Here is a 20,309-nt window from a genome sequence, read left to right as displayed (position 1 = left end):
GCTAAGAGTCTGGAGATAAAACAGTAACCACCAGGAGACTGGTTTATCTCAAAATTATACGATAAGACTTTTTTCTGTTATCCAAAGAAAATAAACTGAGTCCATGTACTTAGTCCATGAAAGAGAAAACAAATGAGCGTATGTACCTTTTTTCTTTCCATTCTGCTTCTCTCCATATCCACCGGCACTTTGTGTATTACCATTTTTGTAATTGGTTTTGTTGCCCCCGTCAACATATACACAGAATTATTTCTATGTTTAACGAGATGTGCTCACCGTTTCCTCTCACCCCAGAGTGGCTCATGGGATTCTCATGCAGCATGAAATACGCCGGGACCTCAGTGGCTAGACTCCCTGTGGAGGGCCAGGAGGGTAAATGGGTTAACACAGAAGTGGGTCTATTGCCCTGTTACTCCTCGAAGACACAGTGTCCACCCTCATCACCAGGGGTTCACTGGGGATGTCTCTGGCAGGTGATGGGCTGAAAATATGGGCAGACCCGCCTTCTTAAAACCTAGACAGGAGCTGCTGAAGGACAAACCAAGGATGGGGGTGTCCCAGAGCAGCCTGGGGCCTTCTGTTTCCACGTGGACAGTCCGGGGTCTGAGGAAGTGACAGCTGGGGGAAGGGACTTGGCATTTGATAAGGGTTATCATGGCACTGGTGGGAAAGATCCCTTTCTATGTATTTTTCACTCTAAGTGATTGCCCTTGTCAGATTTTTCTTTATAACCATGACACAACTTTGGAAATTTCAAACGAATTCTTCAGTATGATCAAGTTATACAGGAATGAAAAGTGGGTAGAAATAAACGGGCTTTAAAATAGTGAAAAAGCAGATTTTACCAGGCACTGTTGCCTATGAAAATAATCCTTAAAAGTAAAGGATGTAGGTGCTTTCATCTAACGCAAACATGTATGGCACAGAAGAAAGGAGATTCAACTGTTTTCTCTGGGAAAAAAGTTTATTGCGTATGGAAGTCAATAGATATCTTTTACAAAAAAGTTAGAATAAAGATCTCACATTTGTAAAGGCACGTATGAAACATTTTACAGCAATGACAAGGGAGGTGAGAACATAAACAATACACAACTAGGACCATTATCTAAAGACTTTATAAAAACAGAAAACAGTGCAAAAAATACTGTCAAAAGTCAGTTTTACACACCTCATAATTGTGTCTAAAACTGGCAAGCATAAGCTTATTTACTGATATAAAAAAAGCACATAGAATAGCATGCATAGTTTTATTTAAGGCTTTTAATATTATTAAATTGAGAGGAAGTCTGTATCACATTAAAGTTGCCATGAATATTAATAAATCACTCCCTGACATAGGGAATGTCCTATAAACTTCTCCCTCCCTCTCTCCCCTTACAACCCCTGTTCGTAGTAAAGAGACTGGACTTGCATCTTGCGAAGTAGCAAGCAGCAACCGAGGGAGAGCAGAGGTGTCGTCAGGATCCCCAGTCCCAACCTGGAATGCGTTAACTCACAGCAACAACATCCTGGGCAACCGGTTACATTTCCAGGTCAGCTCACAACAGCCCACCACACTGGGCTGACCCATCCTTACATTTCAGCTCTGTTAGGAGTCCAAAGGCTTCTGTGGGCTGACCCAAGAACCTTAAGAACAAACTGGTGTCTAAGCTGGGGACTTGTCTGAACATTGCTTCAAAAGGAAACCTATGAAATGTCAATTGTTTTGAATGATATAATTCACAACATTTTATAAAACAGACAAGGAAAGCATCAAAATACCGAGTTAAGTAACACAAGAAGTCCAGTGAAACAAACTAGGCCTGTTATTTGATGTAACACAATTTATATAAGGTTATATGTTTAAATAGTCATCTGCATATGTAAACTGTTTCCATTTTCCCATTTAAGAATCCTCAAGCATGTCAGCTATTGAAGGAACAAAGGACAGACACAGGAAGTCATCTCTGATGAAGAGTAACCTTACTTTTAAAAAGGTATATGGTTAATAGATTTTTAAGATTCCAAACTGGCAAGAAAGTTTAGCCAAAGGAAACGGCAGTAACATTTTAACAATGTTCACGCTGAAAAAAAAACAAAGGCTCTGAATTACAGCTTTCAGCTACCTGGTGAAGGTAGTTATTAGCTAACACTGTAGTTGAGGGAGGTGGGAGGCCCCTGAGAAATGCAGAGAACACCAGGCACCCCTGCTCTGAGAGCTATCCTGACTCGAAGCAGGATTCCTGAGATTTTAGCAAAAACGGTTCCACCCCCAAGGCGCAAAAAGACTCCAACCCACTCTTCAGCTTTCTCCTGGAAACCTGCGGTCAGGTGAGAAGGCATCAGGGTTTCCTGGAAGGAGGAGGTTGGGAAGAAACAACAGGATAAGGTACACAGTGGCTGAACAGCTTATCCCGCCCCTCCCTGCGGACAACTGGGAACTGGTCACCATACATACGACCTGTCCCAGCTCCTGGCGTGCCCCGCCCTTTCCCTGCTGCGCTGGATGGGGTTAGGGCCCGGCCTGGTGAGGAGGCCATGCCCGGGGGAACGGGTCAGGAGGAGGCAGCTCAACACAAACGAATCTGGCCACACACGTCACCCTGCCAAATGCAGCCACTGGGAATGCATGGAAGTTCACCGAAAGAAATAGAAAGTACCTAGTGCTACAATCATTGTTTCAAACGGGACTGATCATCAAATCCATCATTTCCTCCAGTACCGAGGAGTGACAATGTCTACCACCAAGGGGAAAACGGGCAAAGGGCAGCTTCTTGGTTGCTGACAATTTTCCATTCTTTTTTAAGATTTTATTTGAGAGGGAGAGCATGAGTGGGGTGAGGGGCAGAGGGAGAGGGAGAAGCAGGCTTCCTGCAGAGCAGGGAGCCCGACACAGGACTCGATCCCTGGACCCTGGGATCATGACCTGAGCCGAAGGCAGACGCTTAAACTGACTGAGCCACCCAGGCGCCCCACTATTTTTCATTCTTTCTGGTTCTTTCCATTTGCCAGATCTTGTTCCTTCAAACTCTATAAGCTTTTAAAAATTAAAATTAGATTTCCTAATTATGTAATTTAGAGCGGCTTAAGAGAGTGATTCTCCAGGACAAGACTGATATTTTGTAGGGGTTGTGCCAAAAGGGTAGGGAAAGGAAAGACGAAGAGCGGAGCCATAAAGCAAATGCAAAACCAGGAGAGGTCAGCAGAGCCCTGAGCAAGCGAGGTGCTCTTGGGATGAAGAGGGTGAGGTCACAAAACAGTCCTGCCCGTGCCCCCCAGTGAGACAAGGAACGACTGCGGTCGGTCGCTGTACCGACGTCCTCCCTGTTTCTGCACCCCCGAATCCCCGACCTCCAGCCAGCTCTACCACAGCGCTGCGGCCTGTTGAAAACCGCGAGCCGGGGTGAGACAGACCCCAACCCCGCAGCCCGGGCTTTCCTCGGGCTGCCGCCCCGTCCTTTCCATCCCTCTGGCCTTATGGAGAGGGAAGCAGAAAGCACGAGACGTTCCAGAGCTCAGAAAATTATTTGTGAATCAATACATGTTTTTGATGGCAACTCTAGGGCTGCTCTAAAATGCCCTCCCTCTTCCTCTTCCCGTTTATAACTTCCCTGGGCAAGCTTATGGCATCTCTGGGAAAGAATGATCCTGATGGCCCCAAGCACCGCAGAAGAAAAAGGGACTTTCTACGCAGATGCTCGTCATGGCCAGGCTGCACATCAGCTTTCACCCTCCTGCCTTGTAACAAAATGTCCTTGAATTTATTTTTAAAAGAGAAGGGCTGACCGAAGCTCTGCACGGTAGGAACTGATGCACATCCTCCCACTTCACTGCACCAAACAATAAACTATCTGGTCTTAAGCAATCGATGGATGCCAGATACTCAATATGCCAGGCTCACGGACATTTTAACAGGGAACATTTTTAGTTTGACCTTGCAGAAAATGCAGCTGTATTAAGCTGAGAGATAAGAAAGGTAGTCAGCAGAATACAAATGCTCACCCACCTGAGTTTATAATCCAGACGCAAAATGTGAGCACAGACAGGATAAAGGTTGCATATTAGACAAGCTGGCTGCTGAGTTTTATGGGATCCATGAATTACAGTGACTTCTGGGGCAACACATTTGGATGGGAAGATTTGATTGGCTATACCCTCAATCTCTCCCAGGCATGTTGCTGTTACTTTCAAAGAATGCATCACTAAGGTCTTTTGCCCCCAGATGTCTCAGGAGCCGAGGCAAAGACAAGAGCCAGTCGGTTTTCTTGCACGGGATCCAAGGGAAGTTTCAAACATAATTTAACATCTTAGAGATTTCCACCCTATAGGGCCAACTAAGATTATTTCCATCCTATAGGGCCAACTAATTTGTCATCCACAATGCTGTAGGCCACTGGAAAATTTGTGCAGTGTCTATGGAAAACCCAAATTTCTCCATCTGGAAGCAGTACTGAATGAGTGGTTACTTTGTTCACAGAAAGAAATCACTAAATACGAGCCTGATGGGCAGCTGATACAATACAAAGGAATAAAATGAAACAGAGCAGCAGAAGAGTCTTTGGTAAAATGTGAGGAAGCAGAATTGCCCACACAGGGCCGCCTAAAGATTCCAATAGTGATTACTTGGTACTTCTGGAAATTCCCTCCTCTAGGACCCCAGCAGTTATTGCCAAAATGGAGGAAGAGATTAACAGTAATGTGGGTCTGACCCAATCCCATCCCTTGTGTCTCAGCTCCCTGGCATGTATCTTAGACTAACTACCCCTACAACTCCCCCCACCTCAAAGTGATGGTCATATCTCCCCAGAAAGAAAGTCAATAGCTGTACCTGTTTTCACCATCAAACACATCACTGGAAGTGGAGCCATGAGATTCGAAAGCGCATCTGCCTTCTGGCTGAGGACACCTTCAGGCCCACACACCATGTGCCATAAGCACTGGGCTAAGGTCGGCTAACACAGATTGTACACCAAAAAAAGAGATGGCAGCTGAAAACCCCATAGTGATGTGCCTGACGGCCAACCCTGCCTATGAGAACGTACTAACATCTAGGTGTACTAACATCTCTGCACAGAGCGACTTCCCAGCCCCAGGAGGTGACCCACGCACAAAGTGCAAAGCTCATTATGGCAAGGCCAACCTGCCCATTTCACATGCTTTCATGTTTGTTAGCACTTGTGTGGAGAAATGACATATGGTGTGTGGGGGTCCCTACTATATCAGGGGGAAGAAAAATATTGTATAGATTAGGTTCATTCATGTGAATTTTCTGTCATTGTAACAACGGTCCAGCTATTGTCAATTTCCTATGGTCAACCTGTAATTAAGCTGAAAAGATGAGAGAAGTAGGCAGCTGGATAAAAATGCTCACCTCCTGAACCCCCTGGAGTTTAAAACTGAACCTCAAAAGCTAAGAGTAGACAGGATAAAGGATGAATGAGTATTAGGAAAACCAGTGGTCAGGTCCCACAGGAACCCTTTCGACAGGGCCCACAGAGCCCTTCTGACCAGGCTGGTGGAAGAAGGGGCCAAAGACAGCCATGTGAGTCTCACACAAGCAGTGAGAGATACATCATAGAAAAAATCATAGAAAAAAGAAATAAATCATAGGTAAATCATAGTTCCTCTTCTTAACCTAAATCTAGGATCACAAAGTTTGTAAAAGTAAAATTCTCTCCATTTAAGCTCCGTGGAAGCACAGTGCTCAAAATATTCCATGTGGAGATGTTTTCCCCCTTCCCCATGTTACTGTTCCTCACTCACTGAGAGGAGAAGCTCATTCCTCTTTCCTCTCCTGTAAAGAAATCAACATTTGGCATCCCTCTCTAATGCCGCCAAATCCTCCTTTACCTCCTATCCACGGAAAGAGGTGTGTGTAAATGAAAATGCTACCAAAGGTGGTGTCTCCTTAGAGCCTAAGGGAGCCAATAATCTCAGCAAGCCACGGCTCAGCTTCGTGAGCAGGCTCAGCTCAGCTCCGCTCAAGGATGAAGACATCAGACTCAGCCCCCGCCATCCAGGGACCACGGTAAACAAGGACAAACGCTGGGTCCCTGTGCCTGAATGAGTGCAGATCAAAGAAACAAAACATGTCAACTGGAGAACTTCCAAACCAGAGGCCCCAAAGTGTTGAATGTCTTTGCTGCGAGATGGTATTTCCCCCTCCATTTTTAATTTTCTCTCTTCAAATCCGAACAAAAAATAGACCCCGACAGTTCCAGCTTCAGACTTGATACATCATCAGGAACTCATTCCAAAAGCTCTAACTAGACAACCAATTTAATACACTTTGCTTCAAGGTTTATTCCTTGGCTTGCTTCCCAGATATAAAGCATCTCTGGGTGATTATTACACAGATGCCACTAGAAGGACGTTCGACGCCTGCTGCTAACTTCGCAGGCACGTGCTGGCATTCACCGGAGACGGGGGAAAGGAACGCAGAATGCGCAACAGAACCGAAAACATTTGTTTTTAAAAATGAAATATGTGGAGTAACTTTTAAATGGTTTCCTTTGGGTTTCGATAGCAACTTTGGCTAGGCAATTGGACAGCAAAGCTACTTCTTCCCTCCATTGTGCGCGCGAACCACCATTCCCGTAGCACAAAGCGACAACAGCGGACGGGCTGAAACGAAGCGCGCGTGTGATGAGCTCAAAGAGCGGCTCTACATGCTGCCCACGTGAGACTCGATTTTCCCAGTGGCCACGTTGGGGCCTAAGAGATGAAAGAGAAATACTGATGTTGTTCATCAGATACGCCAGTAACCGCAGACCAACTGTGAAAACATCCCGAACAGCAGACTATCCCAAGGGTGGAAAAGTGTCCAAGGAAAGGAAACCGATACCTCTTTGCCTGTCGATGATCTAAGTTCTGGGCATCTCCTGGTGATGGTGATGAGCTCTGTGCCCTTGAAAGTATAGGTCGTACTCATGGTTTTCTTTTCCACAACACACACCCAAATTCCACGATCTCAAGAGCTTAACTGAAGTTACCCTCCTTGACTGTTTTCTTCAGACTTCAGAGTAGAAGAGAGGAGGCCCTTCATCACCAGATACTCTGAGTCTAAATGAGAGAACCACCACCACAAGCCCTGGCCAGATGTGAAACTGAGTGGATTCCCATTCCAAAGTAGTTCACTGGGAATCCGCTTCCACACCCCTCTGTGGCCGTGTGGTAACCGGATGTCACACAGGCTCGCTTTTTCTGGCTGACCTGATGCCATTCTTCCTTAACATTTTCAGCTCAGCAAAACCAAAACAAAAGGGCAGCAGTGGAGGAAGGCTTATATAAGGGCACACCCACAAATGTCAATTCTAAGAACAAAACCATAGTTTAAAAGTTGCATTCAAGAAGAACTAGATAAGAGAGAGGCAAAGTCCCTAAAATTCAGCCAGAGGGAAAACGTGTGGAATATGATTTACTGCCTACTGACCTGAAGAAGCTGAGGACACTGACCAGCGTAGGTTCAGGAAGAGACACAGAAGCGAGCTGCGAAGTGCCCAGAAGGGGGGGGTGGGGGGCAGTGCACGGAGAACAGGAAAGCAGTGAAGGGCTTCGTGCGAGACAAATCCCCACACCTTGCATCCAGTGGCCAAAATGTGGATGACAGGGTCCTGAGTGGGCTTAGTTCTGCGCTGAGAGCCGCACAGCGGGGAGGGGGGCCCACACTCGGTACGCTTCCTGGCCAGGGCCCCGCCACCTGAGTGCCAAACAGCCCCCATCAATCAGCTTTCCCAGCTGTTCCCTTTATAGCCTTTCCAATGACCTGGTGACTGATGGAAAGACAGAATGTACCCAGCACCTCGACCTTCAGGCCCCCGCCCAGCACACACATCCTATTTAAATAAGAAACAGTATCAAGAGCCTGCCTGGCTTCTTTCTCTTCCCACTCGGGTCCATTATCCTCTCTCAATCAGGCAGGAGGCCTAGCTGCACAGATGGCCTGGCCTGGAGCCCCAAAGACCACCAGACGGGGGTCCGCTGAGCAAACAGGGAGAAATAGCAAATGTCGAGGGTGCAGTGCCCGGCAGGGAGCACAGGCTCCGGAGCCCAAAGGAAGGGGTGTTGAGAAAGGTACAATATGGAGCTCCTTGCTCAGCCTGGGTGATCGGCAGCATTTCCTCTAGCTGCTCCTGTCTTTACCTCGAGCTGCTGAGGGTGAGGGCAGAAAGGAAGAAGGGAGGCCATCAAGGCTCGGGAGCCCCCAAATAGAAGAGAATAGTGGGTTTGGTTTCGTTTTTTTCCTTCAGGGAAGGGCCTTGGCCCTTATCTTTTTATTTTAGAATGAATTCATTTTCTTGCCATCTTAGATTTGGACGTGAGCGATCAGGCTGATGCATTTTAGGGTCGGTTACTAATCTGGCTGCAACTTCACTAGAGATGTGTTCCCTTTATGCCTCTGTCCCCCAAACGATCCACCAGGCAATCTTCCCTACTGACATATTTACAATGCAGATCAGTCAAAATATGGTTCAAATGAAAAGTACTATATTATTGTGAAAACTGAATTACAGTGATTCACAGAAGTTATCCAAAAGGGGAAAAAAAAAAATAAATTATCTCATATAAAATAATATATGATGTTTGTGAATAATCTTGGCTCCTGTCTTCAGGGAGCCCATGACCTGCCCGCTCTGGCCATCCGCGCCCTGCTGGGGGAGCAGATGTTGTCTGGAGGTGCCTCCCCATCGGCAAGATGGAGCTGGGTCCCTCTTCCAGTAGCTGGGGTCGGGGGTTAAATGAGTCTGGAGTTTTGGAGGAACTGGATGAGGACTTGGTAGACAAACTTGTACTGAGCGATGGTCTGGATCATGAACATCCTTTGCTCCCTGAGGAGCCGCAGCATCATGGGCACTTCCACCTTCTGCAAGAAAAGAGACAAAGCACAAGATCCTGAGATGAGACGCTGCCCCTGGGTCCTTCCTCATTCCCTCATCTGCGAAGCTTTTGCTCACTGCCCATTTGTAAGTATAAGAGAAAGCCAAGAGCTTGGCCCCTGTAGGGTTTCCCAATCAAAGACCTGCTACCAGCACTTGGAGAATCTGGTTGTCATGTGCCACTGACACGGGTGTGATACTTTAAATACATACCCGTCCGTTCGAGAAAACCCAGAGGCTGCAGTTACTTATACCAGACTGGTGCTCTCAACTCCACCAGGACTCCGTGGGAGGATTTAAGACATCTCCGGGTCTTAGTTTCTTCATTTGTAAAGTAAGAATAGTGATGCTTTCCTCCAACGACAGCGTGGCCTTGCCCAGGTTAGCAACACTTCCTCAGCAAGAAGGGCAGGTGACCAGTAGTGCCCACCTCATGGGACCCAACAACGGAATGCAGCTAAGGCATTTAGCACAGTGCCTGGCACACGCTGAGTTCTATTAAGAACTACCCGTTGTTATTAATAGTAATGAACTGAGAACAATCATACCTATCCTGCCACCTCACGGAATCGTGGTCATTATCAAATGAGATAATTGATGGGTAAACCTTGAAAACATCAAAGTACAATCTCTGAACGTAGTCACATTGGTTGGTTGGTTGGTTGGTTGGTTGATTTTTTATTCAGTTGGTCCTTCTGTTTTTATCTCTACCCCTCACACCCATTTTCAGAAATACTATCAATTCAGTGTTTGGGGTCTTCTCCAGGATAACTAGGCTGCTTCTCAGCTTTTCTTTGCCCTTTTTTTTTGTTGTTGTTAAGTTCATATTTAATTCCAGTTAGTTAACATACAGTATAGTTCAGGTGTACAATATAGAGATTCAACATTTCCATACATCACCCGGTGCTCATCACAACAGTCGTATTTAGAGTGAAAAACCTTTCACTAAAAATATCTTGACTATTAAATGAGATCACCCGTGTGTCAATTCTTTGCGAATACAGAACCAGCTTCAACGGAAGCGAATTCATATGGCGGCTCATCGGTGTCCGAGCAGACCAGAGGCTCCGTCGAGTCATTTCCATCCTCCTGGCCCAGCCAGGGCAGAAGCATCACAGAGTCCGCAAAGCCAGCGTGGCCTCGGCATACTGCCCCTACTCCGGGAGCCCCCCATCCCTACCCCCCGCCCCCTGGCAACACCACCCCCGTGAAGTTATGGAGGACGGAGCAACCACTGGAGGCCGAATAGTACAAACTCAGCTGTAGGTCTTTTCTTACTTTACTTTTACAAGTCATTTCAGCTACTTCCAAACTTTGTGTAGCCATGACACAGCACACGCCAGCCTTCTTAGTTGCTCTTCTCCAAAAACAGTTAAATAATGCGCAGCACAGACTTCAGGGCGACAGAGGCAAGTCCCCAGGAATAAGGAAAGAGAAAAAGGCATGTGAATCCTCAAACTGTTCGTCCAAATCTACAGCCCACAGCATAAGCTGCGAACTAGTGGGTTTTGCCTAGACGATCCTCCAGAGTGACGAACACCATGATGTCCAACCCAGAGGCACCGAACAGTGAACTTATATAAGAACCCACTGCCTGATGGGCATTGCTGAGTTGGGCGCTGAAGATACAAGATACAAGGAGAGGTTAAAGCTGCTGCTCCCCTGTTCCCGCCAAGGTTTTGACAGTGAGGCTGGGTCACACGAGCTCGGGTCGGGCTTCATCTGCCAAACCCCGGCCGTCACACTTCCTGGCTGTGGGACGGACACGTCCCTTCATCACCTTGTGGCTCGGAATCTGTCCCCCACGGGCATCACTGGGACCTCTCTCAGAGGGTTACTGTGAAGGCTACTTGAGTTGTAAGGCTCCTAGATTGGTGTTGGCACATGGTGAACACTCGTATAGGTTGGTGGTTGTTCCTGTAATGCTGTCATTGTTGTCACTGTCATCACCCCCTTCCCCTCTGCCACCTCCCGCACCATCATCCCCTGCACCACCAGGACACCCACCTCGGCTACCTCTGCCACCTCCCGCACCTCCAGCTCCACCCACCATCGTGATCATTACCATCTCAATAGCCTGGAAGACACAGCCCTCAAGAGGGTATGTTATCTGATAAGGGGCAGGTTAGAAACACGACAGAGAAAGTTCCCCTGGTCATCAATGAGAGTCCTAGTTGCCCTGAAGATTCATTCCCAGAGTCTCTGCCGTCCACTGTCCCTAACCCCAAGGAATCATGCAGCAGTTGGCGTTGGCTCAGTTTTGTCTAGAAGGCATTTTCTCCTCTCTACTCCATGAAGAAGGGATAACTTACTCAGAAAAGCAGCAAGATAAGACATCTCATTATTTGGCTAGTGAGAACCTAACCTTTTATTAGGAACTAATCTAGGACAGAGCGCTCAATCCAGGGGGGCAAGGGAGAGTATCGCAAACCATAAAACTAACGCTTTCTAGAAAAAAAGTATAGGCATTAAAATGTCAAGCTAACCTTCAGGGACCCAAAGTGGTGGGCCACCAAGAGGCCTGGCAGAGCAGCCTGGGAGAGCTCCCTCCCCTCCCCACCTCACAGCTACCTGAGCTCACTGCAAGCATCTTTATTTCAGGAAAAAGAAAAGGCATTTCACTGACAAAACTAAAACTGTATGGATTACAGACTACAATATAAAGTATGCTAAATCCAGAAGCCATGGAAAAGAAGGCAGGGAAGTTGAGAGAAGAGAAAAATGGGACATACAATTTCATATTTATTTGCCAAAATCTTCGCTTAAAAAACAAACAAAAAAGGTAAACATGTTCCACTCTTCTCTTGAAATAAGGGTTTCACTCTTACTAGCCAGGCCTGAAGCAGAACAAAGTAGAGAACTTTTTTTTCCCCTAACCATCTACCAATAGCAGTGATGGGAAATGGGACAGATAAGGCTGGCTATATTTGTGCTAGGGGAAGGGAAGTGAACAATATGAGTCATCTTGCTATCTTTGAATATCAATGGGAACAGAAGTCCTTTTTGGACTGACCATGTTCCAGCAAAGAATGTTCTGGCATGCAACTGGGCATTGAGGAAATCCACTATGTTTGGACACACTGTAGAGAATTTAATCACCCTGAGCCCTCACCAAGTCCATGCGAGGCCCTAATGGCTGAATCCCTCAATCAGCACCACACTGGCTTGGACATGTGCTGTTTATGTTCTACTGGGCCAATAACATCTGGTGGTCAATGAGCCTTCATGTCATCACATTACTGAGGCTCAGCTTCTGATGGGTCTCCAAAGAGCTCAGAACAGAACCATCTTTCATGTCAGACAAGACAGAAGGGGACTGTGGGGAAGACAGTGACACAAGGGGGTGGTAAGACGGCCAAGTGGGGAGGGGATGATGATGAGGCCCTTCCTCCTCGTCTGGAGGCCACTGGGGTCTCCAGTGGAGCTTGGATTTACTCAGGCCATATATACCCTGATTCCACTTCATCTCTTTCCATCTCCCCAGCACTGAGTTGATTTGGGACTCAGTGGCAAGCTGTTCAGTCTACTAGACCCTTCTAGAGACTTCTAGAAGTGACAGGTGAGCAAACAAACAAGAAATCTCATGATGTGAGACAAAAGGATAAAAACTCACAGAAGATGACAAAATTCCTGTTAGGTAGTCTCAGCGGATTCTGTGATGGGCATTTTGCTCATCAACAGAATGTCTGTTTGTTTTTAAAAATAGGCAACTTCTGGTATAATCCCGATTCTACTTTTTTTTTTTTTTTTTTTAAAGATTTACCTATTTTAGAAAGAGAGTGTGTGAGCAGGGTGGAGGCAAGGGAAAGGGAGAGGGAGAGAAGACGACTCCCCGCTGAGTGCAGAGATCGATTCCATGACCCCTAGATCATGACCTGAGCCAAAACCAACTGACTGAGCCACACACGTGCCCCGCGGATTCTACTTTTTAGCAGCACATTCATATATACGGATTCAAAGTTTCCAAAATGAACTATATATAGGCAGAGAGTTTAAAAATCCTTTGAACATGTTCAAACTTGGTATTTATTGTTTTCCTGGAAGTTTCAATATAACACATTTCGTGGGGGCAATATTTAATCTGATTTTCAAACCACTGATATTACTGAGTAAATCCATATATTGTATCAATTCTCTCACAGAACGTGCACTGTCACATTCCCTAATTTAACAACTAATGAGCCACTTCAAGTTTCCTTGGATTCTCCAAGCTGTAGATACTTTTTTAATTTTTTAAAAAATATTTATTTATTGAGAGAGAGAGCACGAGCAGGGAGGAGAGGGAGAAGCAGGCTCCCTGCTGAGCAAGGCTCGATCCCAGGACCTTGGGACCACGACCCGAGCTGAAGGCAGACGCCTAACCGACTGAGCCACCCAGGCACCCCTGTATAATTTGGGAAGGGGACAAGAACCAATGGCACTTGGCATCTGCCGGCAGAGTGAAGACAGGAAAGAACTCGGGGCCAGGAGGTAGAAGACTGCACTTCTCACCTTAGCACCACTGCTTGAGATCCATGTGGCACTGGACAAGTCACTAAATTGTTTCTGGGCCTCAGTTTCCTTTTCTCTAAAGCAGGACGACTGACATGTGCCCGGCTCCTCTACACGGCTATTCTGAAGACCCCAACTAAGAACATCAACAAAATAAGCGACAGCCATTTAAAACCCCCAAAGACCCATGTGAATAGAAGGCAGAAGAATGCTTCTTTAGCCTCGGATTTGATTTGATCTCCTCTCCATGAAATCCAAAGCCCCTCCATACGACTCCCTGGCCTCGAGCAGCAGGGGGACGCCCCACAGCCGCAGCTCCCCTCTGTGGGGAGAAGAGCGAGGTGTCCAGCCCCGGCACAGGCAGGCCATGTCTGTGCGCTCAGAGGCTCGACCCTGCTGTGCTACCCCACTGCCCGCCTCGACGAGAGCAAATGACCCTCTTTAAATTAAACCTCCCTCTGAAGAATGAAAGACACTGATCCCGTATACACATTTTCACATAGGATTTCAGCCAAAACACGTCCCAGAAGCGCAAGTCGCATCTAGACGACCTGTGACCAGATAACCCACCGTGGAAGACGATCCACGATAAAACCAGACTGGCTGCACAACACTAGCCTCCTGGAAGCAGACGTGATGCAGAGCGGACTTTCTCAGTGTTTCCTATCTCACACGTTCATCGCTTTCTTGCGTGTGTTATCTGCGTGTCTACACGGAGCAGAGAAAGGCGGACAATAGGAAAGCCTGTAAATGTCAGAGGCCAACTAGGAATCATGGATCTGGAAAACTCTTGTCAGAAGACAGGAAATGAAAAGGGCCCCGGGGAAGGTCTGGCCGCGGTGTCCATTTGTCCCCAAGGTGGAGTATTCGGGAAAGTGGCGAATGACTCACCTCATTATGCTCCAGGCAGTAGATCATCAGCTCAGAAAGGATGACCACGCCGGTCCGCCCCACACCCGCGCTGCAGTGGACAACGATCGGGGGGTGCAGGCTCCGGGGGCCTTCCAGCATGCAGTTGGTGTGGCGCCGGACCGACTGGATCTCCTCCAAGTAGGCTGCAAGACGAAACGCAAATCCCGTCACCAAAGTCCTACGTGGCTTTGCGTACGAGAAGGTGGGGGGTGGGAAACGGAGGGTGACTCTTGTTTTGTTTTGTTTTGTTTTTTAAGTGACGGTAATTTACAGTTCTTACAAGACCGTAATTATTTGGCGGGTACCCACGGTACGGTCCTGGATCCAGAGAGGACCAGCTGGGAGTCAATTAGTCCACGGGAAAATTTGTTCTTTAAATAGTTCTTTTTTAAAAATTAAATTCTGTTTTCCCTCTGCAAATCCCAAAGTCCCCCAAGCAGATGATTCTCGACATTACTTACAGCAATTCCTACTATTAACAGACTGGGATCAGAACACCAGCTAGGTCCCCTTGAAACGCCCACCTGTCAGAGCCAATTTCTGGTGGGAAGAGCATCCATCTGCCCCTTCCTCCTTCCCCTCACTGAATGAGTGAATGTCAACTGAGGCTTGACTTCGTCTTTAGATTTTAAAATAGGCTTGGGGGGGTGGTTCCTGCTTTTCAGCTTAGATTCCATGGGTCATGTCAGCAGCTCAAGTTGAGCCCTCCCCTTTCTGGAGGCAACGTGTGTGTGGAGTGGAGGGGTCCTGTCACCTCTCACGTCCCTCCTGACATCTGCCTGGCTCGGCAGGGCTGTGCAGGGGTCTGCTCACTATTCCAATTGGGCATGAGTGAAAAATTACAGCAGTACAAGCCTTAATGATTTTTCTTGTTCATGGGCATGAGAAAAAGGAAAAGTCTATAAAATGTAATCCTCAAACAGTCCAAGAACCGGAAAAAGTCAATTAGTAATAGAGATTTTATAGTAGCTAGCTCAGGGGAGAAACGGATTTAAAGATTCTTGATACTCAGAAAATCTCATCCCGATGCAGCATTGCAAACAAGACTGGGGAAGCGCTCAAATTGTTGGAGAGAAAAAAAAGTGAATTCAAACCTGTCTAGTAACTTAGAAGCATCTGTTTACATACAGTAACACGAACTCCTATTTGCCTTTATAACATTAATGCAATTAAAGAGTCACCTGAAGTAGTTTTACCAAAATAAACTATTACCACCATCGCCATCGCCACCAGTAACGTAAAATGAGCTAGAATAAAACCAAACAGAGGGAAGGCAATCTGAGATGACCAGACGGAGCAGTTACCATCTGGGACCAACGTGAGCTAAATACCGTGCATGGAATTCTCCTCACAACATTTCTGTAAAAGAGGAGAGAAATTTGGTGACCGTGCACTCTCTGTCTGACAAAAAAGGCAACGTTCACACACAAAAGAGAGCCTTTTCTTGTGCTAAATTTAAGAAGAGAAGTAAAAGGAATATTGATCCATAAAGCAGATGCTACCACCACGTGGAATTTCATAAAACACAGAAAAACTGGATTAAAATGGATGCTCTCTCTAGCAGTCACGTTAATAAAGTTCCTTAAGCTGTAACTCAGTGAAGACTTCTCCAGGCTGGAAGACAATGTGCCCTAAGTCCCCTGCCTGCAGGGAATCTAATTTAAACACAGGCAAAAATCCTTTTAAATTCCTAAAAACCTGGAGGAGCCAACATTTCGAAGACCCCCACCCCCCAGCACACTTAAATTTACATTGTTTAAAAATATTCTCTATGGCAGCGCCTGGGTGGCTCAGTCCGTTACGCATCTGACTCTTGGTTTTTGGCTCAGGTCATGATCTCAGGGTCGTGAGACAGCCCCGCGTGGGGCTCCGTGCTCACCAGGGAGTCTGCTTGAGATTCTCTCTCCCCCTCTTCCTCTGCCCCTCCCCACCCATCCGCCCCCACCCCACTCTCTCTCCAAAATAAAAAATAAATAAATCTTTTAAAAAACAGTCTCTGTTTTTCAGTAATTTAGATGGGCCTTCCTTAAATTGGTTCTGATTGAGAAGATCGGACTATAATTTTCATCACCTTATAGACTCAATCTTCTATCAGAGTTGTTCACCAATCATCAAACTGATCTACTTTTATTGTTTCCATTTTCTGCATCTTGGAGATAATTCTAGTAAATCAATTAGCAAACGATTACCAGAAAAAAAAAAAAAATTAAAAAGAGCACTGTTAGAGGAAAGAAAGTTCTACAAAGGTCCCTGCCCTCCTTAGGAATATTTGGAGCTACAGGTAACTGACCTCGGGCGAGGCACTAGCCCTCTCTAGACCGTGCTCTAGGTCCTCTGATTCCCATCCCTCTCCTGGTCTCTGTCAGCGACCGCCGCCCCTCAAGTCCCATCATAACTGCCCCAGTGGGAAAGGAAGTCCTCGCGTCAGTGAACACTATACGTCAGAAGCTTCCCGCTGGAACTTGCTGAAATGGTACTGATAGTTCCTTGGAAACGTATTCTCTCTCTCTCCCCCTTCTCCTCTGCGCATACCCCAATTCTAAGTAAATATCAAACCAAAATCAAGGCTTTGGCGTGATCCAACCTCCAGGTGATGTTCCCACTGCTGTCTGCTCTCAGCTGGACAGTCAACAACATCTCGGTAAGAAATCTGCCGAGAGCCGAGGCCTCACTGGGAGAGGCAGGAATGGGGTGTCCCCACAAGTGCAGGACAGTTAGGCCAGACTGTGGGAAAGGAAGGGGAGCACTGTAGCCATTTCCAAAAAGCAGATGGCGGTAGTGTCAGATCTCAGCCCCCGGACTGTCCTCACTGGCCTGCCTTTCTCATGAGCCCGGGAGTGCCTTCAAAACAGAGACGGTGAGAGCCTGGTCCACAGCCTGCAATGCAGTGGGCACACACTCAACTTCTGGCTTTTCAAACAGAGTATTGCATATATTCTAGGTCAATGAGCTTCTAAGGAAACCATACTCTCTCAGAAATATATGGATGAATTCAAAAATGATGGTTTCAAAAACAAGCTGATTTCAATAATTCCCCGTATCTTAATCAGAGGTAACCAGAAAGTACTCATTGAGATTTCTGCTATACGGAAGGGAAATGCAGGGCTTATGAGACACAAACCCCCATGAAAAATAAAAAATAAGTCTTTTTTACAGGGTTGTGTAACTATCACCGGGATCCATTTCTAGAATTTTTCCATTGCCCCAAACAGAAACTTTGTACCCATCAAACAATAACTTTCTATTCTCTACTCCCCCTTTCTACCTCTGTGAAGTTTTCAATTCTGGGTACTTCATTAAAATGGAATCATACAATGTTTGTCCTCTTGTGTCTGGTTTCTTCTACTTAACATAATGTTTCCAAGGCTCAGATATGTGACATCTGTCAGAGTAGCCATTTATTGAATACCCAAAAGCCTACATCAAGATAGAATGAACTAGTTTACCACAGTTTCAGCTTATTTGGGTAAAAGGTAAGGAGACTATGATAAATGACATGTATTCTTCTCTGTTCATACCATATGGAGGGACATATACTTCAATGACATAGTATTTTTGCCACTTATGAGAAAACATCTTCTCTTTACATTTCACTTCCAACTGATCAGAGACCATGGAGGCAGCTGGTAAAATTCCGACTGCAAAGAAAAAACTTACATAAAAATCCCTGGACATCCTCTGGGCAGCCGTGATCTGGCCAGTCCGTATACTGCAAATGCCACACCGTCCTTTCCTGCCCAGACAAAAGGTGCTTGACTTTCAAGCCTGTGGTTGCATAGCAACCGGAATCTGTTCGGAACTTTGTGGTGACCTTGAACTTGCCGTAGGTGGCCGAGCTATGCTTGGAACCCAGTTTGGGCCAGTATCGGTGGCTCTTGGTTCTTCCGCCTTCCTGAATCACACACAAAAGCAAAACTGGAAATAAGTCAGGGGAAGCTCTTATCCTCTTCATCTTAAAATCTGAGGACAGAGGAAATGCGAGTAGCTTCTAGGTCACGAATTCAGGGCACTGTGCAGTCTCCATCACAGGGGAGATCCCATGCATTGACGCTAAGAGCTAATAAGCTTCACGAGGGTAGTTACAGCAAGGAAATACTCAGAAGACTGACAACCGAGCTGCAGTCGCAGAAGAGCTAGTGGAGAGGGGCCAGAAGCAGGAACAAAATGGGGTCTATCTGTAAGGTTTGCACAGTTATGTCACTGGAGTGGGGGGTGGATCAGACGGTGGCCTGGAAGGAACCCCAGAGCAGGAAGTGGGAGGAGGCAGAGGAGGGCTGAGCAGTGGGCAGACCTGTGGGAGGAGCTCGGATGGCCCCCCCCACTTACAGGGCCACACCCCCCCGGGGGGACACAAACGCTCCTGCCCTGACTCACCTGCTTGAACCTGCTTTCTTAAGTCTGAAAGACACCTGCCTCTTTTACTGACCGATCCTGTGAAAGTAGGTTGAGCTTCAATTTCTATCACTCCTGAGTGTCCAAGTGGATGACAAATTCCAAGAGACTCTAAGCCTTTGGCGGCCACACAGATCACCAGCCTTCGTGTCTGTCAGGCCGGCCTTCTGGTCACCCTTTCAGCTCAACTGCAACCTCCTCGGAGGGCCCATGGCTGTACATCTGATTGAAACCAGCACCCCCACCACTCTCTATCCCATCCTCCCTTCCACTTCCTTCGTGGGTGGCCGTGACTCCTAATGAGCTTCCTGTATTTGTTCATTTTGTATGGTCCCTCCCACCAGGACAGAAGCTCCCTGGGGACAGGGATCACGCCTATCTTGTCGGCCACCATGCCCGGGAGATCAGCACAGATGACACACTACATTGAGCTGAATGAATCCCTTCCAGGAATGAGATTTGATAAGACGATAAAACAATTCTAGAGATTTTATGGAGAATTTACTCTTCATGGGAAGGTCATACGGGTCAGCTGAGAGAAGCACCACTGGCTTTAAAGGGCTTGAAGTGCCTTTCACCACTATCTTCTTAAGGGGCGGTTCTGGAAAGCAACTGCTCAGAACGGTCAATGAAGGAAACGTGTTCACTGCTCCCCACCCGTTAAAACTCTGTAGGAAGGGGGTATGCCTTACCATAGATACTGGTGAAAGACAGATGAAGCTGGTCCCTTAAAAGACTTCAAAACAGAAGTTAAAATTTCATGAAAGGAAGAGAAGCAAGGGGTTAAAATAAAAAAAAAAAATGGAGGATGTGACAAGAGAAGAAACACAAAACTCCTTCCCTTAAAGGCGGCAAGCTCCGAGCAAACCACTAGGTTGAACAGTGCTGTGCGCCAGTTTTTATAACACCACGCAGAGTTCTCTAGTTACAACAGAAAAACTATGTTTGGCTTGGCAAAGACAGAAAAAGATTTTTTTCCCCCTCTCCCCAAAGAATAGAGAGACCTCTACAGGAACAACAGTTTCTGGTCTCTTTTCAGCTGATAAGCATGAAGGCGTGTGGGGCTGGCTACGCCCGAGGTGGGGAACATGTGCCGATTTTCCCACAGCAGCCCCAAAGTTCTCCCTCAAATTCCAGGGGAAAGATGATTGCTTTGTTTGGCACACAAAAGTGAGCTGGCTGAACCGAAGTTTGGTTCTTATTTGTCTGATTGATTTTAGTTTATGGCAGTCTAAGGAAAAGCGCTAAAGAGCTGGATGAAAATGGGATACGACAATCAATCATCTTTGGGAAATAAAACAAGTCTATGTAGGAGAAGAGAAAAGAAATGGGTGCCAGAGAGAAAAAGGATTTGCAGAGAAATGGTGCTGTAGGAAGCAGGGTGAGGCAGCGAGGTCACCAGATGCAAAGCCGATCTCTGGCCACCCCCCACCCCCGGGAACAGACAGCTGTACCCCCGGTGCCCTTACCTCTTCCGCAGTGACCATGGCGATCACGTTCGCTCCCTGCTCCCACACCATCTGCCAGAAGTCATGACATGTGTGTGGCAGGGGCCCCTGAGTAGCTATGTAGTGCCATTCTGCCCCACCAACCACCACCTGGAAACCAAGGAAAGCAAGGGTAAATGAACCCCAAATCCAGGACAGCGTTAACCTGCTG

General features: G+C 46.8%; 1 protein-coding gene across 3 annotated transcripts in view; it reads right to left on the bottom strand.

Annotated features, from left to right (window-relative positions):
• Positions 1–945: 945 nt before the first annotated feature.
• The window catches only part of PTPN14 (protein tyrosine phosphatase non-receptor type 14), a 192,844-nt gene continuing 173,480 nt past the window's right edge, over positions 946–20,309 (bottom strand). For 2 of the 3 annotated variants that reach the window (XM_081824800.1, XM_081824799.1), the window contains exons 16-19: positions 20,120–20,248; positions 17,916–18,150; positions 14,238–14,401; positions 946–8,842 (exon numbers count right to left, since the gene is read on the bottom strand). In XM_081824800.1, the coding sequence (XP_081680926.1) occupies positions 8,714–8,842; positions 14,238–14,401; positions 17,916–18,150; positions 20,120–20,248 (657 nt within the window). In that variant the 3' untranslated portion in view covers positions 946–8,713. The remainder of the gene's footprint in view (positions 8,843–14,237; positions 14,402–17,915; positions 18,151–20,119; positions 20,249–20,309) is intronic. The other variant, XM_081824801.1, reaches the window with a different exon arrangement.

This window comes from Leptonychotes weddellii, chromosome 6 (assembly GCF_054177405.1).
Source record: "Leptonychotes weddellii isolate Sample4059 chromosome 6, ASM5417740v2, whole genome shotgun sequence".
Lineage (NCBI taxonomy): Eukaryota > Metazoa > Chordata > Mammalia > Carnivora > Phocidae > Leptonychotes > Leptonychotes weddellii.
The sequence above is the reverse complement of the archived record's forward strand: the minus strand, read 5'-3'. Positions and strand labels throughout refer to the sequence as shown.